A 25,139-nucleotide genomic window follows, 5' to 3' on the forward strand; every position below is an offset into this window, starting at 1 on the left:
GTGAGCAAGCAACGGGCCAGCGAACTGGGTGCTGAGCTTGCCGGCTCCGCTGTGGGACCCAGGAAGGCAGTGCTCGGGTAACTGGCAGCCAAGAGAAACCAGGGAAGGGGTTCCACAGGCCAAGGAGCTACAGACCCCCAGCCCCAGCCAGGTCCCTGGATGCAGGGAGTCCCAGGTCCTTGCTGCCTGGGACACTCTGGAGGCTGGATTTTAATCCTTTCTCCTAGGTGAGCTCAGGGGCCAGTGGAGGTTCCCTGCTCACCCCTCCCTGTTGCTTGGGCAAAAGATGTGAGATGTGGGAGTTGGAAGCCCAGCCCACCATGGGGGGGAGGGGTGGGTACCACCTCCCTTATCAACCTTGGGACCAGGGCAAGGTCTAGCAGTTAGCCTGGTCACTGCTGCTATGGGGCAGGGGATTGCTCTCAGGCCCAGCAGACACCTGCCCTTTCCTGTCCCCCACTCAGGCAGGATGGTGTGGGGCAAGCTGCTGTCTTCTGCATGAAGCCCAGCCCCATCTGGCAGGTGTCTCTGGGCCTCTGTAGGGCAGGAGTCAGATCTGTCCTTTGGTCTGCCCATCTGTGCTGCAGGCAGGCATGGGGTGCCCTGCTCAGAGAAGGCGGAAGACTGGAGAAAGTTGAAGTACACTTCCGAAGCACTCAGAGAGAGCTGGGGTGAGAGTCTGGCCTGCGGGAGTCCCCCTTCCACACACCTTCCCGACAGCTGCTTCCTGATGTCAGGCCTTGGGTATCCTGGAGAGGAGGGAAGGGGCCAGGTTGGTCTGACTGTCCCTGGTCTCTGCCACTGAGCACCCAAGCCAACCCCAGTCCTCTCATCTATAAGATTCGTCATAGTCGGATGAGAGAATGGAGGCCCAGTGCCAGGCACAAAGGTGTGGTTGGGAAGCACCACATGGGGCAAGGGGCACATGCAGGGGAGATTGGTCACCAAGCTGAGCGGTGTGGGTGACGGCTGGCAGCTTGTTTGGAGAGGCTGGGTCATCTGACTTTGAGCTCTGCGGTTGCTGCTTCCATGGTCCCCGGAGTTCCTTCTACTCTAGGTACAGAACTGACATCTTCGTATCTAACGAGCAATTCTTTGTATTAAATCCTCGCCATTTGAATCACTGGTGTGGTTTCTGTCTCCCAAGTGGACCCTGACTGATACATAAATTGGTACCAAGAGCGTTTCCCATCACCAGACGCTCAAAGATGGATGTGGGGCCTGACTGCCGTGCTGTGTTCCTTGGGAAGGGAGAATCACGGCATGGGGTGATTTCTCCGAGGTGGTGGTGATGTGCCCACTGAGTGAGGGGCTGTGGGACCTCAGGTGCTGCTGCACGTGGCTGTTCACACAGTGACAGTGGCCACAGCAACTGTGGTGTGGGGTGGGCTCTCCCAAATGTTCTGCAGCACATACAGGAAGAGAATGACCAGCTCAGGTCGTAGCCTGGGAGTCAGAGGGCTCGGTGGCTCCTGAGAGAGGTCCCTGGAACGTGCAAGGGCTGGTGGTGCGGAAGTGAACACAACATTTAGTCCTGTGGGTTGTGCAATTACAACGCTGGTTGCATTTGCAGCCTCAGCAACTTTCTTATGGAAAGCTGGGGCACGGATTGAGAAGGAATGGGACCCTGGAACTAGGAAGGGGCTCAGAGGAAGCCAAGAACCTTGAATCCCCAAGTCCTCTGAGCCCCTTTCCAGTGGACGCAGCTTGTCCAACAGCGTTGGCGACTTGCCTCTTTATTCTTTATAAATCCTGAGAGTCTCATGGGTCAGGGCGCTCAGGAGGTCGCTCCCTCTATTCAACCTCCATGACCCCTCCTTCACCCATTGACTCTAGACCCATAAATGGGGTCTAATCTCAGCATCTTTGGGGGGGCGGGTTAGGTGTGAAGACTGATCCTGGAGGAACTAGCATATGCACCCCAATAACCACAAGATTTCACTAGTCCACACTGGGGACCCTGGGAATTCTGTGTGGGAATGGAGTCTGAGGGGGTCAGGCCACAGCAGAGGGAATACAGCTCTGGGCTGGGGTGGCCCTATGGCTGTGCTATGCCCACCACGGATGCTGGAGAGAACGTGCGGGTACACACCAGCTGTGGGAGGTGGTGCCACCAGGACATGTGGTTGCATCTGCACTGGTGGCCCACAGTGGGAATCCACAGGTGTAGGGAGGACTCACCAGGTGGGACCATGCACCCCTACCACAGCTCCCAAAAGGGGTCACAGGACTTATTTTCTCTGGGCTCTGGTTCTGTGATTACCTGTATGAATGTGTGTCCTAACCTTGAACCATCCTTGCATTCCCGTATGTATTGCTCAGGTGTATTATTCTTTGAACATGCCGCCAGATTCGGGCTTGTTGGTATTCAGGGTTTCTGGACTGGTGATTATAAATTGGTTTGTAGCTTTCTTTCGGTTGAGATTGTTTTCTTCCACAAAGAACTTGGAAGCTTATTTTTCTTGGCCTGAAGGAGTTTAGAGACATTTGGGATTGACTGTTCCCTAAAGGTTAACAGGGTTTTCCATCTGGAACTGAGCCTGCTTTAGGGGAAGTTTCCGGACAACCTTCTCTTTTCCCCCGTAGCAATTGTCCTGCAGAAGTTTTAGGCCTATTCTGGGTAGTTTAGTTAAATATTCACCTAGGAGCTAATTCATTTCATCCAGGCCTTCAAATTTATTTGCCCAGCGAAACCTAATTTCTTATGATGCTTTTAATTTCCTGTTATCTGTTACTTTGTCCTTGTCACTTTAGAATTATGTCTCTGTGGTGAGTCTGGTATCAACCCAGGGCGTCCATTTCAAAAGACCTCCATCTGGAATGTGTGTGTTGCCAGCTGTAGGACACAGCCATTAGCAGAACCACCAGAGAAGGAAGTGGGCCGCCTACAGCCTCCGCCCTCCTGAGACCCCAGTCCCACTCTTCTGCTCCAAACTAGCCAACAATAAATGACCCCACAAAACCCCAGAGATCCCACCCTGCGGCCCTAGTAAAGGCAGAACACCGGGTCCACGGTCTCTGTCACGGGGCTGTGCGGCCCCAGGGCCCGCTGGGTACCCTACAGACCTGTGCGTGTAGACCTCGTGTCCCAAGTGCATCGTACTGTCCTGAGAGCCGGCACGGCCGCACCGCCCGCTCGCCAGGAGACGCGTGGGGCTCACTGCAGCAGCGCACCCAGGTGAGCCCTTGTGCTTCCTCCATCTTTCTCAACTGACAGAATTAGCTGTTGGTTCACTTACTTTATTTTTTGAAGAACCAGATTTTGTATTTATTTATTCTGTTCTTTTCCTAATTTATTAATTTCTGCTTTTATCCTTAATTTCTATCTCCCGATTTTCTTAGTTTTACTGTCTTTTTCTAACTTCTTGAACTGCACGTGCACTTCATTTCCTTCCATTGCTTAGGAACCTGCTTGGGGCCGGGCCTTCCCTCGGGGCCGGTGGGGCTGCAGCCCACAGGGCTTCTCTGCATGGGTTTTGTGATGACTAGTTTTTCAACAGCCTTTGATTTCAGACGTGACCTCCTCCTCGGACCCAAGAGCTGTTTCCCATGCAGGGAACTTTAAAAAATTAATTCATAGCTTTGCTGTCTTGAGATGAGGCAATGCTATCTATCGTGCTCTGTTATAAGCACCTTCTCGGTGACCTAAACTGTGCCAATTCTGTAGTCTCTCTTCTCAGCGGAGTCTGATCTGCAGCACTAGGCCCACCATACCCTGTTGCTCAGGAGCCCAGCCAGGGTGCAATGGGGGGCGGCCCACGCCTGGGCCTAGAGAGCGTTGGGTCAGTGGAGCCGGCAGCCCAAGGATGCCTCCCTCCGGATTCTCGCCTTCAGCCTCTTCAGGCCGCTGTGCTCAGGGTCTGCCAGGAGGCCACTCTCCACTGCCGTCCAGGCTTCTGCATAGCGCTGCTCCTCCAGGCAGGTCTGGCCATGGCACAGGAACGCTTGGGCAGTGGGGCCCCGGCCTGGCTGCTCCCACAGGCTGCTCTGGGCTAGGGTGGGTGCCAGCTTGAGGGCCTGGGAAAAGGTCCCTGTGGCCCTGGCCCCATCCCCCAGGCTCAGCAACAGGCGGCCCTGGGAACACAGGTCCTCCACCCTCATCGGGAGGTCGTGGTTCCCCACATCCAACTGGAGGACATGGTCCAGGTCTGCCAGTGCCCGGTCAAACTCCTGCAGCTCAGCCAGACAGGTGGCCCTGAGGCGCAGGTGATGGGCACTGCTGCCCCCGGCGAGGACCGCCAGTGAGCAGTAGCCCAGTGCTTGCCTGGGGTGCCCCGAATTCAGGAGGGTGTTGGCTTCCTGGGCCGCAGCCTGCACAGAGGACACAGAGGGAGGCAGTGTGGGTCAGCCCGGAGAGCCACAGGCCCCTCCCCAGCCCTGCACAGCTGGCCTCTGCTCCTGACCTGCGCCGAGTGACCGCCCACTTTCTCTGCAGGGAGTGGAAGTACAGGCTAGAGGGGACGCCCTGCAACCCCACCACCCTGGAAGCCCAGCTCAGACGGGGTCCCCCTGGACTCCCTTCTCCCCCCTCACTGGTCCTCCCCTTCCTCCTAGCCCTGCTACTTCTATCATCTGGTGACTTCCTCCCTCATTCCTCCCTGACTCAGCCTCTCTCTGTGGTGGCCTTCCCAACAGGCCCACCCTCCCAAGGCTGCCCTGGCCCTGCGGGCAGTAGCAAGCACTGCCTCTGCCCAGCTTGGTCCTTGAGCCCCCTCCTCTGCCTGAGGTCAGGAGCGCAGAGCCCGCTGAGCATTAGTGGGTTTCTCACTATAGGGTCCAAAGACCCTGTGGAGCCAGAGTCAAGGGGGAGACTGTGCTGCTGATGGACCACCTGCTCCAGCATCTGCTAGCATGGCCTCCAGGTGTTGGGGTTTGCTGTGCTTGCCCCCTGGGACTGGCAGTGTGGTATTTTGAGGGCTATGGTGGGCGCCCCCCCCCCAGCCTCCGAGGATGCTGCAGGGTGGAGACAGGTCAGCTGGCACCATCCAACCTAGCCCTTCCCTCCCTGGGGACTTAGACGCCCCTCTGATTGGCCTAGCCCACTGGCTTCCCCTCTGCCCCCCAGGCTTTCTTTTTCGGAGTGTGGCTGAAGCCCACTCTCAAAACCTGCCCCAAACCTGCATCCCTCTCAAAACCTGGCCCCCCCGGCCACCCTTCGGCTTCCTACGCCTCCTTCTCAAGAGCCCACAGTGGCCCCCCCACTGGAGAACAAGGCCTCCCCAGGGCCGGTCTTTCCCGCTGTCCCTCTCCCTCTGCCCTGCGGCGGGTCGCACTCATGCCCTGTCCCCGGGAAGAGCAGTGAGCCTCCGGAGCCGGCAGGGACGCCGTCGGGCTGGGTGGCAGGCTGCGCGCCGAGAGCAGGAGCCAGACCGGCGAGAGCGTGCCCCAGGCCCTTGGACCGCAAGGCGCGGGTCCAGGCCGCGGGCGGCAGCCGCTGCGGCGCAAGCGCAGTGCCGCCGGAGGGGGCGGGGCGCGCGCCGGAAGTGGGGCGCGACCTCTCCGGTTGACTTCCGGGCCGGGCCGCCTCGTCAGGCAACGGCCCGGCTGGTCCTCACCGGTCTCTCTTACTAACTCAGTGTACCCGCCGGGCCCCCTCCTCTCCGCTCGGAGACCCCGCCCGGCACCCCCTCCTCCTGTCTCGGCTCGGCCCCCTCATAAGGGCTGGAGACCCCCCAGCTCCCCCCTGTGCACCAGGCCAGACCAGTCTCCGTGCTGAGACCCCAGCCAGACCCCTCCTCAGGGCTCTGCTCCTCTGAGCTCCCGGTCCTGATGACGTATTCTCCCTGCTGGCAGCTGTTCCCCTGCATTACCCAGGGCTCTCCGGGCTCCTTCTGCCCCTAAGGCCCGTGGTAACCCCCCTGGTTGAAACACCAGTGGTTTCTGTTCTGCGGGGCGTCCCCAGAGAACCCCCTAGAGTCCTGGTCGCACGCTAGCGTGAGGAGGTGAGGTACTTGCCCCGGACCCCCTGGGGTTTGATTCTGACTCACTCGGACTCCAAGGTGGGCCTCCTCTTCCTGCCGGTCCCTTCCCTCCGCACAGGCGAAATGCCGCCCTCCCCCCGCCTAACCTGCTGGAGAGGCTGCCTCCAGCAAGTGGATGGCGCAACCCCTTCCCTGTGGTCAGATTGGGCCCAGAAGCCCCTCCCACCATCCCACGCCCTCCTCCATCCACACCAGCTGCACTGACGTTCTGCCTGTTTCTAGAACTTTCTGAACTCCTTCCTCCCTCAGGCCTTCGCCTTGGCCTGTCTGTCCCATCATGGTTTCACCTCCAGTGCCACCTCGTTCCCCCACTGCCCTGTTTTAGGGTCTTCTCAATACCAGCTCAGAATACACTCAGAAGGGCAAGAGCACCCTGGCCCTGTGACCCCTGAGCTGGTGGAAGGTGCTCAGTGTACCCTTGTTGAGTAGACAGTGGAACAAGAAATCAGCCAGCCAGAGGCAGTGCCCTAGCCCAAGGCTCTCCCCTCTGCCTTCCTGCCCTGCTAAAGGGGGGGGGGGGGGGGGAGCCTCTCTTGCAGGACGTGGGGGTGGGTGTGGGCTTCCTGCAGGGCCAGGTGCCCCTGGCTGGCTCAGCCAGGGCTGAGGAGGAGTCCATTCTCTCTCCCAGGCCCTGTCACTTTGTGGCTTAGATGCTGATGCAAAGAAGCCGGGAGGTTGCTGGGTTTAAGACGGCCAGACTGGCTTATCTCCCCCCTCCCCGCCCCTCAACTGACAGCAGGCAAGCAGGGAGGGTAGAGCAGCCCCGAGCCCACCGTGCGGGTGAGGGCGCTGGGTGGGGGCTCCGTGGGGCACACCTGGCTGAGGCTCTGCCGCTCCGAGGCCTCCAGGCGCTGCAGCAGGAAGCCGAGCTCCTGGGCGTCCACCTCGGCCAGGCACTGCAGCTCCCGCATCGCAGCTGGTACATGGCCCTTCTTGAGCCAGAGGAGGCCTTGCCGGGCGCGGGCCACCTCTGACTGTGGGGCGGGGTGCAGGGCGTTCTGCAGGCAGGTGCCAGCTTCCTCGTAGCTGCCTGTCAGTGATCCAGGAAGGACAGTCGGGGGCGGGGGCTGGGGCAGGGGGCAGGAGACCTGGGACCCTGGCCACTGCTCCGGGAAGCTGGCCAGAGCCTCTCTTGCTCAGTGTTGGCTCAGGGAGAGGCCAGCTAGCGGAGGGGCTCAGCCCCGGAAGCAGAGGGACACTGTGACACCACACCAGCCCCAGCTTGCCTGTTGACCCTGTTATTTGGGGGGAGGGTCACTAAAGTCCAGGACCCCCAGGTGGAGCAGCACAGCTCTGGGCATGCTCACTGTGGTCACCACAAGGGGCTTTCCTGAGCACCTGCGGGAATGCTGCAGGGCAACCTAGGCCTTGCTGGGGGCACTCCGCAGGCTTGGAGGTGACAGTGACAGGTCAGGGCAATGCACGCTGCCCAGAGCTCTCCCCTTTCACATGAGGACTGGAATATTCTCAGGATTTTGGCACCTGGGGGCTTGACACAAGCCCACCTACAATACGGCCTGGTGTTCCATAGGCATTCCGTATAAACATTGGCTGAAAAAATGCATGAGTTAATGAGAAACCCCAAGCATCTGGGTCCTTTTATGAAACCCCAAATTGCTCCTTTGTTTCTCCTCTCTGCAGGCAAAACCACGCAGGTGAACGAGAGCTCAAGACACTTGCACCCCAGGCCCCGCATGGGGACCAGGTCACAGGGACCAGGATTTGGGGTGGAAAGGACCCCAGGAGGCACTGAATCCAGGGCCTCTTCCATTTTACAGAATAGAATCAAGGGTGAGGGGCCAGGACAGACACCCACGTTCCCCAAGCCTGGGCTGGGCATACCCATTGCAGTGAGTGCGTCTGCCAGCAGAATATGCCCCCTCGGCTGCCCAGCATCGATTTTGATCAGCGCTTCCCCCACAGCTAGGAGGCCCTGGGCGTCCTCGTCGCTGAGGGCGGCCCCGGTGACCAGCGGCTGGCTCAGGAGGGCCCGGCAGCGGGACCAGAGGCCCTGGGTGATAAGGGCCTGGGCCTCCGGCTTCAGAGAGCGAATCTCAGGGACCACTGTCCTGGGGTCGAGCTTCAGAGCCAAGAGGATGTCATCCACAGCCTCCTGCAGGGGGAGGAGGGCAGGGTGGGTGGCAGACTCGTCCCCCTTGGGCATCTACCCGGGTGTCGGAATACCAGAAGGGGCAGACTGCCCAGTTCCTGCCCTTCCACAACAGGAGGGCCCATCTGGTGAGCGACAGGAGGCAGAGCATGGTGACCAGCCGCTAGTGTACTGGAGTTGTGGAAAGGGAGGGACGGTCGGACCCGAGGAGGGGTCACCCTGAGAAAGCCCACGACAGGCTGGAACTGAAATCAGGCTGCCAGTGCCATGGGGGGAACCAGACCTCCTGAGGGGCAGATGCCAGCCCCTCCTGAGGGGCTCTCACCTCGACGGCATCTGGGATCATTTCTCCTTGCTTCCTAGCACTCTGACCCTTAAGTAAGAAGCCTGGCAGGCAGGTCACCTCTGGGCTGCAGAGCCTTAAGGCAGACACTCAGTCTCAGCCACTCACCTGTGACCTTGCTCTCGGCTGAGAAGTGCCCCCGTCCAGGGATGTTCAGTTGTGGCTGCCCGCGGGCAGGTTTTCTCTGTGAAAGCATCTGCCTGGGGCCTGACAGTGCCGGTCCCCTCCCACCCCTGTCCCTGCAAGCTGATTGCTTGAATCTATGGGCTCTGGGCAGGCAGCTCAGGGTGTGGTATCCAAGATGGCAGCCGAGGTCTTGCTATTTTAAGTGGAGGGTGGGGGGGCAGGCGTCTAGTAGGCCCCAGGGTTTGCACAGTCTGTGCTGAGGCTGGGAGGCAGCAGGCCTCTTCCCACAAACGGTGTGATGATGACGTGAGCCCCGGGAAGGAAGGGTTTTAATGGGTGTCTCACACTCAGGATGCCTGGCCCTGCTCTCTCTGTGCTTGGGGCTGAGAAGGAAGGCAGTGCTGGTTCTTCCCAGGTGCCCCTCCCCTACAGCACTGCTCCCCTAACCCCACTCACCCAGCCCCAGGCGGGGAGGATGGGGCCCGGTACCTTCTGCTGGCCCAGGGCCAGGTGCAGAAGCGCCCGGCCGCACAGCGCCTGCACGTTCCTCGGCTCAGCCCGCAGCACTGAGTTGAAGTCAAACATGGCCGTCTTCTTCTGGCCCAGGAGCCCGTAACAGCGGGCACGGGTGAGCAGGGACTCCACTGCGTGACTCCCTGGAGGAAGGGGGTGTGTGGCATTGGGACGTGACCGCTGTTGGGCCTTGGTGGGTACGGTGCGTCTGCCCTCATCCAGCATTTGCTGGTGGGTGGGGTGGGGCAGGGGGGCACCAGCTTCAAGGCCACCTCGGGGTGCTCACAGACCATTGGGCACCAAGACAGTCTTGGAGAGCAGCTGGCGTTAACCTGGGGGCGTTGGCTGTGGGAAACAGGGAGCCCAGCCATGAGGGTGGCATCTAGGCTGGTGGACAGTCAGACAGGGGTCCTGAGAGGAGGGGCCGCTGCAGCTGCATCTGAGGTGAGGCTGGCTGAGGGTCCAGGAGGCGGATGGGTCCTCAGGGCTAGACATGGAATAGCCGAAAGTGGGAAGGTGCCAGGTGGGCAGGGGGGAGCCCTCTGAATGCTGGGCACAGAGGCCCCTCCCCAAGGACAGCACCACCACGCTCCCTCCGTGTGGCTATCCCGTGACAGACACAGAACAACGCATGCTCTGGATCATGTCCCCTTCCCCAATAATGTGTGCAGGGCGTGAGCTCTGCACCAGGCACCATCCCCGCTGTCCCAGAACTAGCTGACATGACCCTCGCTACCACCCCTCGTTGGTGTCTGTCACCCACTTAGAGAAGAAGTAAGGGAGGAGATGGTTAGTAAGTGCAGAGCCAGGAGTCCACCTGGTGTTCTGATCCAAAGTCCACACTTGGAATCTCCATGCACCCCAGGAAATTGGGGTGCATCCTTGGGAAAGTCCCTTCCCTCCAGCAATAGTGCCCTATGACCCCACACTAAGAAGGCCCAACTCCAAGAGGCTCTGTCACCTAGGATGGTGCTGGCTGGGTGGGTTGGCTGGGCAAAGGGGGCCACCAGGTACACTCATACAGAGACACCCCACTATTTCCAGGAAGGGCTTAGGGGAACCGGGGCCTCTCCTGATTGGAGGGAGAGGGGCCAAGCTGGGAGAATGGCCTCAACCAAGTGTGGCCCTCCTACCCACAGGGCCCAGGGGGGTGGGATGGCAGCGCAGGGTGCCAGGAGGATCCCAGCTCAGATCCCAGCTAGTCTGGCCCCTCTCCCACGCTTTAGGATGCTCACCGGGACAGCTAGGGCCTCAGGGCAAGGTGTGTTCTGCGAGCGGCCCCAGCACACGCAGATACCCGAGAACCAAGTGTGGGCTTGGATCCCCCGGGTCCCTGACCCCCGCATGGCTCCTCTTGCCCCTAGGTATCTGGCACAGGGTGGGAACCCTGGGGACGGGCCTACCTGCAGCGAAGATGGCCAGAGAGAGGTATGCGATGGCCTCCCTGGTGTGGGCTGTGCCCTCGGCCCCGCTGGGCCGCGCTCGCAGGATGGCTAGGGCCCGAGAGTGGCAGTGGCCCCGCAGCAGCTGCCGGTCCTCGTGGTGGAAGACGTCCAGGGTGGGCTGGAGGCACGCCGTGTCCCCGGACTGGACCACCTTTTTCACCAGCTGCAGGAGCAGGGCAGTCACCGGGGTCCTCCTTGTGCCTGACGTCCAGACCATCCCACTCTCATTCCCCTCGCGGGGCGTGGCCCGCAAGCTGGAGCGTCCGGGGGCGGGGATTGGGGCGGGGCGTACAGGGGTGTGGCCCGCGGGGATTGGCTCAGGGGCGGGGGCCTAGCGGAGGGCGGGACGTGTGAGCCTGTGCGGGGCTGCTCCTCTCGGCAGCGCGGCGTGGAGTCGGGGGTCCCGGGGTCCCCGAGCCGCATGTCCTCCTCCGTGGCATGGAGGTGGAGATCTCGCTTCACCGGCCCATACACGGCAGGTCCAAATGAGAAGCGCGGGGAAAGGGGGCTTTCAGATCATAAGGTGACCGAGGGCACCGGGCGAGGAGGAAGTGCCCTGGGACCAGTGCCCGCTCTGGATGGAGCGAGGCTCCGGGTGGATGTAACCTCGGCTCTACGACTGGCTCCGTTCTACGGAGCCCCGATGCTGGCCCTGCTGGCCGCTCGCTGAAGACACAGGTCCCAGAGCATTAGGACCCGCAGGTTCCCTGGCATCCTTCCCTCTCCCACCCCTGTGGCCCAGCGCAGGAAGACCAGGAATCCAAATCCGACCACAGCAGAAGCTGATGGGCCCCAAGTCCGACACCTTCCCCTGGAACATAACCCTCTGACCCCGGTTCCAATGGGAAGCCCTCATAACACCCGAGGGAGGGGAAGCTCTGCTTTTCCTGGGAGCAGAATGGTCTTGGGGAGTGGCGAGGCCAGCAGGACCTGAGGACCTGGGGGCCCTCTGCCATCCCACTTCCTGGGCAGGGTCACCTCCAAGCCTAGTTTACTTGGGAGATTTGGGATGGAGCTTAGTCTACAGCTGACTTTTGGCCCTTTTCCTTCCTAACACAACAAAAGCAAATAGAAAGCACCTACTGCATGCCGGAGACCTGCTGTGCCCTGGGGTACCTGGTCCAGCTATTTCGGGGCACACACACAGAGACTGAGGGCCAGGGAGGGGAGGGGGCCTTGCGGCAGGTGGCAGAGCCCAGGGCTGGGACAAGTTTTACCTGCTCCGAAGTCGCTGAGGGGTGCAGAGTGAGGGGCCCAGAGGCCTGCGCTCTCCACAGGGGTGTGGCCCATCCCCCCTGCCATACTGTGCCCCCCCCCCCGGGGCCTCCTCACCTGGTTTGCGTCATAGAAGAAGCCCCTTCGCAGCTGCAGCAGGGCAAGTCGCACGAGCACGGGAGCCGCCTGGGGCCTCCGGGAGAGGGCCAGCAGCAGGGCCTTGTGGGCGTCCTCCAGACGGCCCAGGCGGTACAGGGCATCAGCCCCCAGGAGGCTTGACACCTCATCGTCCCTGTCCAGCTCCATCAGGAGCATGGCCAGCTGGTACACGCCATGGGCATCCCTGTGGAGAGAGTAGCTGGGGGAGAGCCAGCCCAGCCCCTGTCTAAAGCCCTTTCAGCTGCCCAGGAAGGTGGGCCACAGGAAAATTCTACCCCCGTACACCTGGTCCAGGCATCTCCCTTCCCACCCAAGCACAGGGCCTCGGGTCCTGCTGGAAGGACCCTCACACAGCCATCTCGAGAGGCCGCAGCTGCCCTCTCTGACACATATCCCTCGGTGCTCACTCCTTGCCCCCTCCTCCCACCACCCCGTGTGGCAAGCATTTTGCAGATCAAGATGGAAGCTGTGGGCTGCCCACAGGCCAACCCTGCCTTAGTTTCCTTTTCCTTTTCTGAGTAGCTGTGTTGGCCTTGCAGGGCTCAGGGGTGTGTCGTAGGCAGAGTTAGAGAGCACACAGGCTTCACCTGGAATGCTCCTGGCGCACAAGGAATGTGCATGAGCTTCCTCTGGGAAGAGCCTCCAGTTACGGCAATGCCCAGAGGCAAAAAGGAGAAAGGGCCCGGATCTCGCACAGGAAATTCTTCCTCACCAGCACATCAAAGCAATTTGAATAGAGCAAGCTGGAGGCAGAGGGCGTGTGTGTGCATGCACGCAGTGTGGGTGGTGGCAGCGGAGCTGACATCAAACACGCCCCCAGGAGGCCCCCAGCTCAGTGCTTTGAGCTTTGCTAAAACACCTTCCTGTCGTCTCTCAGCAGCCCGAGAGGGGCAAGTCAGACAGCTGCGGGGCCACCCATTAGGCTGGTGGGAAAATTCCGAAATGAACATCAGGGTGAGGTGTGTGGCTAGACGGGCAGACAGGCAGCTTCGGAAGCCAAGAACCTCCCGGGGGCTGTGCTCCCCTACCCGGACACCCCACCCCTGTGTCCATCCTCAGGGCAGAACGCCGTGGAGGCGTTGGCACTATAACAAAGACCCAGGCTCTGGGAATGGACGAGGAACGACGGCTCGTTCACAGGGTGGGCTGTAGACTGGGCTACCTGAGAAGGAATCCGGAGGCGAAGGAAATGCCTGTGATCCACTGAGCAAAAAAAGTGGGCTATCAATTGCACAAAGAGCGCACACTCGGTTTAGTTTCTATGCCCAGAGAGAAACAACTAGAAGGGAATGTTATTGGTGGGATGTTGGGAAAGTTGTAGTTTCATTCCCATTTTTGAGTTCTTAATTTTCTATGACAATTAGGCCCACAAAGCATCACACTGTTAGGGACTGAGAGTCCTAAGATCTGGGCTCCAGCGCTGAAACTGCCATCCACGATTTAGGGAAATCCCCCAGCTGCTTCCTGCCTCAGTTTACTCATCTGTAAAAATGGAAGACACACACCCCTAGCTACCTCGCAGGAGACTAGAATGAAGCAGCAGCCCCAGCGGTGCGCGGGGCTAGTTTTTACCCTTCCTGCGCCTCGGGGCTCTCCATCTCCGTGGCCTTACTCCGGCAGCCCGGGGCGCCCAGGAGTCCCAGGTCTGGCCTCCGCTGCAGCATCCTGCGGCCCTCCTCCCGCAGCACGGTCAGCAGGAGGCCCCGATGGTTCCAGGGGACGTAGGCCTTGGCGATGAGCAGTGCCTCCTCGGGCTGCAGACGGCAGGCGGTGACATAGTCCAGCGCACCCAGGAACGCGCTACCCTCCAGCACCCTCAGCAGCCCGCGGCCGCACAACGCGCGCACGCAGCTGCCCAGGTGCGGCGGTCCGTGCTCCACCACCTCCTGGAAGTCCTCCCGGGCGCTCCGCGCGTCACCGGCGTGCAGCGCGCAGAAGCCACGCAGCGCCAACAGGGGCGCGCGGTCCCCGGTGCGGGCCCTGACAAGGTTGTCAGCACGGTCCCCGGGGCGCGCAGGCCGCAGCAAGCGTTCGCACAGCGCCCGGGCGCCCGCCGCGTCCCCAGCCAGCAGCAGGCACTCGGCCAAGCTTGTGCCCAGTGCCGGGCGCACCCCGGGCGGCGCAACGCGTAGCAGGACACGGAGCGCACGGGTTACGGGGGCCAGCAGCTCGCGGCCCGAGTTTTCGCGGAGCTCAGCGCGGCTCCGCACGGCCTCCTGGAAGTGGGCGAAGCCCATGTCCGCTTCTTCCTGCGCCTGGGCCCGCACGCGCTCTCGGTCCCCCGCGGACAGCACCGCCTCAAACTGCCTCCGCGCCCCCGACGGGCTCTGGCGGAAGGCCTCGTGCAGGTCCCGAAGCAGGTCCCGGGCCCCACTGTCCAGGAATAAGGCCGCGGCTGCTCGGGTGACCAGCAGAGAGGCCCGACGCTCACCTGGGGAGAGAAACAGAGGCACTGGTCCTGCCTATTGGGCCACAGCCTCCAGGGTGCCACCTGTAGCCCCCGACCATCCAGTGCTTTGGACATTCTGAAGCATCTCAAGGCATCTCCCTAGAGTGTCCCAGTAGCCCAGGACAATGCATCATGATGACAGAGCATCATCGACAGAACATGATCAGGCGGGACAGCCAGAGTGGGCAGCGACATGGGTGCCTACCCAGCAGTGTTCTCTTCCCATGGTTTCAAAGTCAACCTTACTGATTGGCCAACAAGGACATTTAGTTACAAAACCTCTTTACTTTTTACTGATGGGTGGGGGATTGAGTTCCCTCTTCTAAGATCGGAGCCCCCCAGGTCAGTGCTGAGGTTCTGACCCTGTGACCTTGGGAGGGGGTGGTTGTTACTCCAGCATCTTTGCTTCCGGTCTTCTTGGGGCTAAGTGGGGGCCCAACGCTTCCCTCTGAAACAGGGATTGCTGTCAGGTGCAGGAAAGAGGACCCCATGCTGTTTACACGATGGGGGACTTGGGCCATTTATGGAATCTTGCTGCGCCTCAGTTTCCTTTTCTGCTTTTTAATGGGGTTTAAAATGATCTTCACTCAGAGGGCCATGAGGATGAAATGGATTAATGCTTGTCTCGTGCTTGGAACAAGGCCTGGGGGTCTTTTACTCAGTGAGGTTCCCATCAGCAACAGCGTCACCCCACCATCCTCATACTTCCCGTCTGAATGTGCTCAGGAGGATGGGGGCTCTCTGGTAATGAAAGTCAAGCCACCCTTTCCCAACAGGGCCCCAGGCAGGTGCACACTGTGGAGAGCATCCCAGAAAAGTGCTGGCAGGAGCTCAAGATCATGGGTACCCACCCTTGCATTACAGGTTAGGAAAGTATCACTGGGGAGGGGAGGTTTGCAGAACCCCAGTAATTCTCAATCCTGGGTCTCAGAATGTCCACTCCTGTGCTTTTGGCATGGAGTCCTTCACAATTCTCAAAGAGCTTTCTCCCAGTGTAACGGAATCACCACAACAATAATCATCCTTTAAACCTAAACAGGAGAGGGCGAAACGCCTTCACTTCTGCGTGGAAGCAAGCCTGCCCCTGCCCTTCTCCGTTGCCGTTCGGGTAAGCAGCACGTTGCAGCCCAGAGTCATGTAAAAAGAAAACATCTTGCACCCTGAAATCAACCAACCAACCAGCCAGCCAGCCAGCCAACAAGGTCACCTTGTCTAGTCCTGGTGGCCAAAGTAAAAGAGACTTTGGGCCTTTCCAATCAGTTACTAACTCCTGAACGACACATCTACCCCCGATTTTTGCAATAGTTCATGGATCCTAGAGAGTTGCAGTAGGTGGAGAGCCCTTGGGACCTGGGGGGATTTGTTACTTATTTACCCACATGAAGGTGTGTTCTCTGCTCTGCTCCTGAGGCTCCCGTTACACACATTAGGCTTCTAGATATTGTCCCACAGGTCACCAAGGTTCTGCTCATTTTTCTGGTGTTCTTCATATTGGATAATTTCTATCTCCAAGGCATCTTGACTGACTCTTCTGCTTTCTCCATTATGCTATGAATTTTTCAATTCTAGAATCTCCATTTCGTTCTTTTTTTATAATTTCCATTTATCTGTTCAGATTTCACATCTGTTCATTCATCATGACCAAATTATCCTTTAGTTCTTGAACACATCTATGATAGTTCCTTTAAAGTCTTTAGTCTGCTCATTTCAGCACCTGGATCATCTTGGGGTCAGTTTATATTGACTTCTTTGTCTCCTGACTGTGGCTCACATTTTATTTTCCTGTTTCTTTGCATGCCTAGTAATTTTTAAAAATTGTACACTAGACATCTGGTTGGTGCTTTGTAGACACTCTGGATTTAGCCATGTTCCTCTGAAGAGGACTGAATTTTGTTTTAGCGGGCAGTTACATGGGCTAGGATTGAACTCCATATTCTGTCTTATCTTCACTGAGCACAGCTAAAATCTCCATTTAATTCTTGCTGGTTCCAGCAGCTGCTCTTTCAGACCTCCCAGTCTCTCCCACGTATGTGTAGTTTGGTGGTCCTCCAAGGATTTAAGTGAATTTAGTACACAGATTTTGGGTCTAGCCCCCTCTGTGGCTCCCTCCTTTTCAGGATTTTCCTTCTAAACTTTCCAGCCACTTTTCTCAGCCCGAACTCTGTTCTACATCTCAAGCCAGTAAAACTCCAGCTTCCTGTTTTGCATGGGTAAAGCATGGATTGAGGAGTTTCCTCAGGCAAAAAGCTTCGCAAATCTCACATTGTAGAGTCCTCTTCTTTCAAAGGTCAACTTCCAGTTTCTGCCCACATTTGTTCAGTGACTCCAAATAATTGCATTTTGTATTTTGTCCAAATTTTATCATTGCTATCTGTGGCACACAGTCTGGTCAAGCTAGCCCACTATTATGGAAGCCAGACTCTTCTATTGTTAGGCTTAAACATTGTGACAACATGGATACAAAATGCTATCCCATTGTTGTTTTAATTTTAATTTTCCTGATTACTAGTGAGGCCAATTTATTTAATTAAATTAATTTAATTTTTTCCCCAATCTGGTGGAGGGAAAGTGGTATCTCATTGTTTTAATTTGCATTCATATCATTACGATGATGTTGAACATTTTTCACATTTCTTTGCCATCTGTGTTTTCTCTTATGGAAAATGCTTTTGGCAATTCTCATATTGGATTTTTTTTTCTTATTGATATATAGGAATTCTTCAAATACTCTGGGTATTAATCTTTTGCCCATTGTATATTTTGCAAATATTTTTCTCTGATGTGGATTTTCCTTTCATTTTCTACAGTTATGGGCAAAATGGAAGTTTAACATTTTTGATTTAATCAAACATAACAAATTTCCCTTTACTATTTCCACTTTTTGTATCTTAAGAAGTCCAGCTATCCACAGAAATCTTAATGATATTCTCTTATATTTTCCTTTAGAAACTATAAAACCTAGCTATCCCATAATCCACCTAGAATTTACTTTTTCCCCCCAGAATCAGCACCATCCACTGAATAATGGTCCTCTTCTTTCCTTATAGATTTGTGATGCTCACTCTTACATATTAAGTTCTGGATACCTATGGGTCTGTTTTTGGACTTTCTAATCTGTTTTATTGGTCTTTCTATCCATTCCTTAAGTCAATAACCTTCCGTATTGGGTAGTATAGCTTTGTATTAACTGGTAGAGCAAATATTTATATCACTACTTTCTTCTCCATCTTCTCCTTTTCCTCTGCCTCCTCTCCCCCCACCACCTGTGGTACTCTTTCCCCTTCCTCTTCTTCTTTGTCTTATTATTGTCTTTTTGTTCTTCCATTATAATATCAAATCTTTCTAACAATGGACATTGGATATGTATTTATATAGGTATTCTTTATTGTCTTTTAATAAAATTTTATAATTTTCTCCACAAAGTTATATGGTTTTTTTGAAATAAATTATTTTCTGTTGCTATGGTAAGTGGTATAGTCTAAAATTATAAAGTTTCTATTTGTTGCTGGTGTCTATAAATATAAATGCTTTCTGTATATCCTGTTAAATTCTGTTCCTACATCTAATACATTTTTGTTGTTTCTGTTGGGTTTTTCTACAAAGCTAATCATATTGTCTAGTATAACTTTGTTTCTTCCTTTCTAGTCTTACATTTATTTTCTTCTTATCTCATTGCATTGGCTAGGATCTCTAGTACAATAATAGATAAATGGAAGAGTAGGCAGGCGCTACATTTCTTGATTTTAAATGGAAGGCTACTATCAACCATTAAGTTGATATTTTGGTAAGATGTTGATAGATATTATCTTTTTCAATCAAGTAAGTTTCCTTCTATTCTTTAAATTTGTGGGGTGTTAAAAATGTTATAAAATGCTTTTTCTGAATTCATTGCAATGATCATATGCTCTTTTTTCTTTCACTAATGAAGGTAGCGAATAATATTATTATGGAAACATAAAATTATAACTCCTTTATTATTTAACTGAGTTTTGGATAAAACATGCAAAAAAATACAACTGCTGAGTTGTATTGGTTACTATTGCTGTATAACGAACTTTCCCAAAATTAGTGGCTTAAAACAATGACCATTTCAACAGCCAGAAAAATGCATGTTTCTTCCTCAATCTGGACTGAGTTGAGTTGAGCTGGACAGTTCTGTAGATCTTACCTGGGGTCCCTCATGTCTGCAGACATCTGTTGGCTTGGGCAGGAGGGTGTAAGGTGGCCTCACTCACAGGCCCGGGGTCTTGGTGTTGGCTATTGGTAGAGCCTCCCTCTGTGTGTGCCCTTGTGGTTCACTGGTCTAGCTTCCTACATGGCACTGGGGGTGTTGCAAGAGGATGAAAATGGAACGTATGGGGCCCCTTGAGGCATGGCCTCCAGAATCACATGACATCATGTCCACTCTGCTATTTTCTATTGGTCCCAGCAAGACTCGAGGCCAAGCCAACTTCTGCCCCCTTGCTGGGAGGAGCTTTAACGACCATGGCCATGCTTTCCACCTACCGCAGTAGTTCTTGATGAAGAACCTTCAGTGAGTGCGAGACGGCTGCCCTGGGCACTTTGGGAAGATTAACCACTTGGGAACCTTGGTGCCTGGCTGCTTACCCATGGGAGATCTGAGTTGAAACTATCCTTTTTCTTGTCTTTAAATGGAGTGTCCCCATATGTCTGCTTACTGAGAAGGGCAGAACACTTTCCCGAATAAACAGGGTTTGTTCAGTGTTTTCAAGAACCCTTATAAGTAACCTTGGGATTAGAACACATTTGTTATAGGAAACTGTGTTTGTAAAAAGTCTGTTATAGGCCATTTATTTATTCATGTTGTAAGCCATGTTTGTACGGATGGTGGTGGCAATAAAGTGACTCCCTCTGACATAAGTGACTTAAATCTAATTAAGGCAGTGATTCTTAGGGAAGGTGGTCCTGTCCACTTCAGGGCCAAGGCAGGAACGACAGCGTTCCTGGCAGTCTCCCCTGGGTTAGGGGTGGGGCGGGTAGGGCTTATCTAGCACACTTGCCTCCTGAGGGTGTAGCCTTGGGAGTTCTAGTCTCAACGGGGGTCTCTACAGGTCATTAAGGTGGAAGTCCCCTCCCCCCTGGGAGTTGCTGAATGCCCCCAGCCTGCTGTGGCATTGCCCCTGCTCACAGGCCACTGCATGTTTATGCTTTGGGCACGGAGGGCACCCTAATTCCTCATAAGCTCAGGATTCTTTGTGACTCTGTTGAACCTGTTTGTACCTTTTATAGTGGGAGGGCTTCAGGGCATCTGGTCTAGCATGTTTCCAGAAACAAAGTTGCCCACTCACTTTTCAGTTCTCTCTGTCTGATCCCTGCCTCCCCAACACACAAACACTGGGGTCACCAGTAAACCCCATGCAGCACAGAAAACAGACACTTTCTGTCCTTTTGTCATGGGCATGGCAGCGCGTGCCTCATCGTCTTGCAAACACCTGCATCTTTTGGCTCTCGTCGGCACCTGGTAGGCTCCTCATCTTCCTCCTTCTTTCTGTCCTCCTGTCCCCTTTGCTGGGTCCTTCTTTGTGGGGGCAGTGTGGTGGGTCGTTAAGAGCCTACCACGAACACTCCAGGTGCCCTTGGAGGGTTGCCCGTGGAAGGTGCATTCAATCTCATTGAATGCACACCGAACCTTACAATGGTTTCCCCACCCGGTGTTCAATGAATGGCAGCTAACGCGGCCATTCTCCATCTCTAAGTGTGCGGCTGCCCCACTCCCTCCATAGCTAAACCCTTGACTCTGAATCCTTTCTTTGTGGGTTGGATTCTGAAACCCCTTCTTCAAACCAAGCCTCCTCTCTTCTCAAGGCTCATGTGTTCAGCTGCCCAGTGACATGTCCACATGATTGACTCAAGGGACATCTTTTTGAGCACCTAGTGGGTGACACCATTTTATGGGTTTGATACACATTTTCGCTGAAATCACAATAGCAAGTTCAGAAGTGGGTGGAGCCCCATCCCCACGTGCACACAGGGAAGCAGCACACAGAGGGGACGGGGCTGAGGGATCTTGGAGTGCCTGTGGTAGGCCGGTGCGTGGCTTCTGGCTCTCCACCCACCCACCCACTGCCCATGCCCCCACCAGAAGGAGGACTCTGTAAAGGGACCAGACAGGAGCAGTATCTCAAATCAGGTGTGTCTAAAACCCTGTTGCTCCTTTTTCCCTGTCTGCTCCTCCCCTGCCCTCTGCAATCCAGTGGCCAAACTCCTAAAATCATTCCTGACCCTCCTTCTCCCTTCCTCTGTGCCTTTGCCATCTCTTGCCAGGACTGTTCCTCTGGCCTCCTAGCCTGGTCCTCCTCCCAGGCTCCCAGCCTTCCACCTTGGTCCTCCTCCCAGCCTCCCAGCCTGGTTCTCCTCCCAGCCTCTCAACCTGGTTCTCCTCCCAGCCTCTCAACCTCCCAGCGGTCATCCTCCCAGCTGCCCAGCCTCTCAGCCTGGTCCTTCTGCCAGCCTCCCAGTCTGGTCCTCCTCCCAGCCTCCCAAACTCCCATCCTGGTCCTCCTCCCAGCCTTCCATCCTCCCATCCTCTCAGCCTGGTCCTCCTCCCATCCTCACAGCCTGGTCCTCCTCCCATCCTCACAGCCTGGTCCTCCTCCCAGCCTCTCAGCCTGGTCCTCCTCCCAGCCTCCCAGCCTCTCAGCCTCCCAGCCTGGTCCTCCCCCCATCCTCCCAGCCTGTTCTCCTCCCAGCCTCCCATCCTCCCAGCCTCCCAGCCTGGTCCTCCTCCCATCCTCCCAGCCTCTCAGCCCCCCAGCCTGGTCCTCCTCCCAGCCTCCCATCCTCCCAGCTTGGTCCTCCTCCCAGCCTCCCAGCCTCTCAGCCTCCCAGCCTGGTCCTCCTCCCAGCCTCCCAGCCTGGTCCTCCTCCCAGCCTCCCAGCCTCTCAGCCTCCCAGCCTGGTCCTCCTCCCAGCCTCCCAGCCTGGTCCTCCTCCCAGCCTCCCAGTCTCTCAGCCTCTCAGCCTCCCAGCCTGGTCCTCCTCCCAGCCTCCCAGCCTCTCAGCCTCTCAGCCTTCTAGCCTGGTCCTCCACCCAGCCTCCCAGCCTCCCAGCTTGGTCCTCCTCCCAGCTTCCCAGCCACCCAGCCTGGTCCTCCTCCCAGCCTCCCAGCAGCTTCTGTTATCACTCTGGCTCCCTTGGCACATTTTGCACACAGCAGACAGAAGAAACTATAGAAATGCAACCCAGAGCACCTCACTCCACAGTTTAAAACCCTCCCATGGCTCCTCACTGCTCTGGCAGTAAAATCCAAACTCCTTTCAGGCCCAACAGGACTTAGCCACATCTATTTCTTCCGTGTCTCCCCTTCTCCCTCTGTTCCTGCCCCTCAACAGACGCTACAATTCCATTCAGTGGCAAGGACAGCCCAAGTTCTTTCTCCCATAGGGATCGAGTGTGTTCTGTTTCTGCTGGCTGGAATCCTTTAGCCTTAACTCAAGTGACAGCTCCTCCAAGAAGCCTTCCCTGACCACCCAGTTAGAGCAGCACCGTGCCGGGTCCATTTTTCAAAACACATACTTCGTTTGTTTCTTTTCTTGGGTGCTCCATAAGGACAGGGCTTGTCCATCTTGTCACTGTGGTGTCCCTGCCCCTGGAACAACCCCCCACCCTACCATAACCAGGATGTAAGCACGCCGTGCAGGCACGGTGGGAGCGACTCTCACCCTGACCCTTAGGGGGTGAGAACCTCACTCTTACCTTGGGGTGGGCTGCCTGTCAGGTCAGTCTCAAGGGCCCGGCTGCATGCTGCCTGGCAGTCCTCATACCTGCCACTGCGGAGCAGGGCTTCCGGTGACAGGGCGTCGCTCCAGGTGCCCCCGGGGTCCAGGGCTGCCAGGAGTCCCCTGCAGCCGGCCTCCTGCTGGCGCCCTGAGCTATAGTCCTGGAGGGTGCCGATCAGCACGGGGAGGTAGGGTTGCTGGTGGGTTCGAACAAAGGCCACGGTCCGGTCTGCACTGGAGGCAAAGGCCTGCAGATAGTCGGCCACGCCAGCGTCCACCTGCACCCCGGACAGGACCCAGGCCAGGGCGCGGGTCAGCTGCAGCTCCAGGGCCTGCTGGGAGCGAGCATCCAGCAAGGTGCCGCAGCGCCGAGCCACCTCTTGGTGGCGCCCCTGAGCCAGCAGGCCGGCCAGGGAGTGCAGGACCGCGGCTGGGTGGTCTGGCCAGAGGGTGGCCAGGAATGCGGAGGCCAGGGTTCCCGTCAGGGAGACAACCGCCATGCCGTCCCAGTGGATGGTGGGGATCTGGCTGTCGCCGCGGCACCAGGCCTCTAGGGTGGCCACCACGGGTGCCCCTCGAGCCTCGGCCAGGGCAGCTCTGACGCCCCGCACGGCCGAGGGGGCGTGGCAGCTGAACGCAGCCAGGTAGAAGGCGGCGGCCAACGGGGGCTCTCCCAGGGCCAGGCGCTGGTCTCCTTCCCGGCAGAGGCAGGCCGCGAGCTCCTGTGCCGACATTACAGCTGTGCCCATGACGCGCCCATGTCCAGTCCTCGCGGGCACCTGGGGTGGGGGGGTGTGGTTAGTGCCCACCCCTCCCCACCGAAACCCCCCAGTCAGTGCAGAGCACGGTGGAGTGGAGAGCCGAGTGGGGCTGGGTGCATCTGCCAGGGTCCACCAGGCCACGCTCCTTTCTCCTGTGGAATGGGACCCTTGCTCTGCTCCGACACCCACGTGAGGACCGGGGTGGCCTGCGGGGTCAGGAACTCCAGGCCCTAGCTCCCCACCCCACCCCCAGCAGAGGACCCCACAAGACGGTGGAACACCCCTATCCGCTCCTTGTCCAGGTCACACAGGCCACCTTCTCAGCTCTCCGAGTCTCCAGAGACCCGCTCACACTCAGGGCCAGACCTCTGCCCACCTCCCACAGCCCGCCATTCCGAGGGGGGGAGAGCGGTGGGCTGCTGGGGTGGTGAGGGGCACTGGCCAGGTTCTGGGGTGGGGGTGCAGAGCCTCTTTGGCCCAGACCAGGGGTCAGTTCTGAGATTGGTTCTGGGGCGAAGCCCCTGCCACTCCCCTCCGCCCTTCCCACACCTGACCTTAAGTACTAACTCAGTACTCAGGGACAGTCTCTCTCGGCTCCCAAAGTGCCGGCTCGCAAGCCCCACCCAGTACACGCCCCGTAACACCGAGACCCCGGCACAAGCACCCTGAGACCTCACACGCATGCACACTCACACACGCTCACACGCACTCACGCCTGTGCTCCGAGGCGGTGCGGGGCGCGCGCGGCCTGCCGTAGGGAGGGGCGGCGGCTGCGGCTCCGCCCGGGGGTCGGTTTCCCGGGAGAGCGACAACACCCCGCCGCCCGGCTGCTCCGTGGCGCCCCCAGCGGCCGGGCGCGCCCCGCCAGACCCCGCCCGCCCCGGACCCAGCCCCACCTCCCGCAGGCCCTCGCAGGGGAAGGGTCGGGGAGGAGGAGAGCAGAGCTGCCAGGGCAGCCCTGGAACAGAGAACCCCGAGTTCGTGGGAGTCTCGGGGCCCCTGGCGGCGGGGGCCAGCCCTCACCGTATCCTCACCGTCCTCACAGATGGGGAGGGAGCTCTGCGGAGGAGAGAAGCCCCGGGCCCTGCCATCCCAGAGCTCTGCCTTGTTGGGGCCCCTTCACCGCCAGCCCCTCTTCCTGGACCTTGCTCCCCGGGAACTGGCCACCCCAGGGCAGCCCTGCCCCCGGGCTCCTGTGGCTCTAACCCAGCGCGGGGGTGCCCCTCGCGCGGGTTATTGCCAACACCCTTCTGCACGTTGGGCACCGGTCTGCTACTTGCGGCTCTGGCCCGGGAGACCTGCCTTGAGCACAGGGCCTGCTGCCCCTCCCTCGACGAGGCCCAGAAGGTGGCTCTGAGGAGATGGGCCAGGGGTCACCTGGGCTGTAGCTGAGGAAGGGGTGCGGCATCGGTGGATATTTTGGGGACGCCCTCCATCTCCTGCCATCTCCCCCGCGCAACAGCAGCAAGAAGCAAAGGCTGCTGGAGGCCTCAGCAGGCAGGGTCTTTGCGCTCGGGTCTGAGAGGCTGAGCCCCGCCCAGGAGCGAGTGGGAGTGGGGGCGCTGGGAAAGGTCCCTGGAGAGATGGTCTTGCTTTGGGCGAGGGCCCCTCCCAAGTCAAGTTGCCAAGGTGCCCAGACGCCAGGTACACCCTGGTTCCTCTGCGGGGCTCAGGGAAGCAGGTGGGGTGCCCGCTGGTGGGGGGGGCGCCCACTGGCAGGGGAGGGCAGCATGGTGCCGTGAGACACGTGGGTGGGGGCACGGGTCGTCGGGGCTGCTGCCTCTCTGAAGTCCTTCCCAGGGTCCGGGTCTCCCGGGATGGGGGGTGTGGCCGGCTGGCCCGTTCCGGAGGCGCCACGGACAGAGGCTGAGCCTGGGCTCCAGGCGTGCAGGGGGCAGGTGCCGTGATGGCAGGGCCTGGTCTCCCTGACTTTCACAAGGGCACAACACTCCAGCGATGGACGTGGTGGTGACAGTTTATTAAGAGATCCCCCGTTGCTTTGATTACTTTCACTTAAATTACCCTAATTAGGCGAAAGCCATAACGGAGCAGGGCTGCCCCACGGGGCTGTGGGAAGGGCCCGGGGCGTGCAGGCGGCAGGGCTGCCTGACATCAGCGTCACATTAGCCCTGATGGGCCCCCCACCTCTCCGCCCTGCACACGGTGCCGCAGACCCGCAGGCAGAGGCCACATGAGCTGGTGGTCCCAGTGGATCACCAACTGTGATCACAGCGCCCCTGAGCACAGCGCACGTGGAGGCAGGTAACCCAGGGCGCCTGCTGCATGCCATGGGGCAG

General features: G+C 57.8%; 1 protein-coding gene across 1 annotated transcript; it reads right to left on the reverse strand.

Moving 5' to 3' along the window:
- Positions 1 to 1,874: 1,874 nt before the first annotated feature.
- Positions 1,875 to 23,662, reverse strand: TTC34 (tetratricopeptide repeat domain 34). The gene is made up of 9 exons (XM_034671426.1): positions 23,556 to 23,662; positions 22,059 to 22,860; positions 13,465 to 14,323; positions 11,851 to 12,076; positions 10,477 to 10,681; positions 9,050 to 9,216; positions 7,824 to 8,094; positions 6,797 to 7,011; positions 1,875 to 4,311 (listed from the first exon to the last, which is right to left on the reverse strand). The coding sequence occupies exons 2-9, from the start codon at positions 22,828 to 22,830 to the stop codon at positions 3,784 to 3,786; spliced, it is 3,243 nt and encodes a 1,080-aa protein (XP_034527317.1). The 5' UTR covers positions 22,831 to 22,860; positions 23,556 to 23,662; the 3' UTR covers positions 1,875 to 3,783.
- Positions 23,663 to 25,139: the final 1,477 nt, after the last annotated feature.

This window comes from Ailuropoda melanoleuca, chromosome 11, assembly GCF_002007445.2.
Source record: "Ailuropoda melanoleuca isolate Jingjing chromosome 11, ASM200744v2, whole genome shotgun sequence".
In the NCBI taxonomy this organism is placed as follows: Eukaryota; Metazoa; Chordata; class Mammalia; order Carnivora; family Ursidae; genus Ailuropoda; species Ailuropoda melanoleuca.

Coding starts and splice junctions, on each gene's coding strand:
- TTC34 (XM_034671426.1), bottom strand. CDS start 22,830: ATGGGCACAGCTGTAATGTCGGCACAGGAGCTCGCGGCCTGCCTCTGC. Junction 14,324..22,058: donor GACAGGCAGCCCACCCCAAG/GTAAGAGTGAGG, acceptor TTCTCTCCCCAG/GTGAGCGTCGGGCCTCTCTG. Junction 9,217..10,476: donor TCTGGCCATCTTCGCTGCAG/GTAGGCCCGTCC, acceptor CCCTTCCTCCAG/GGAGTCACGCAGTGGAGTCC.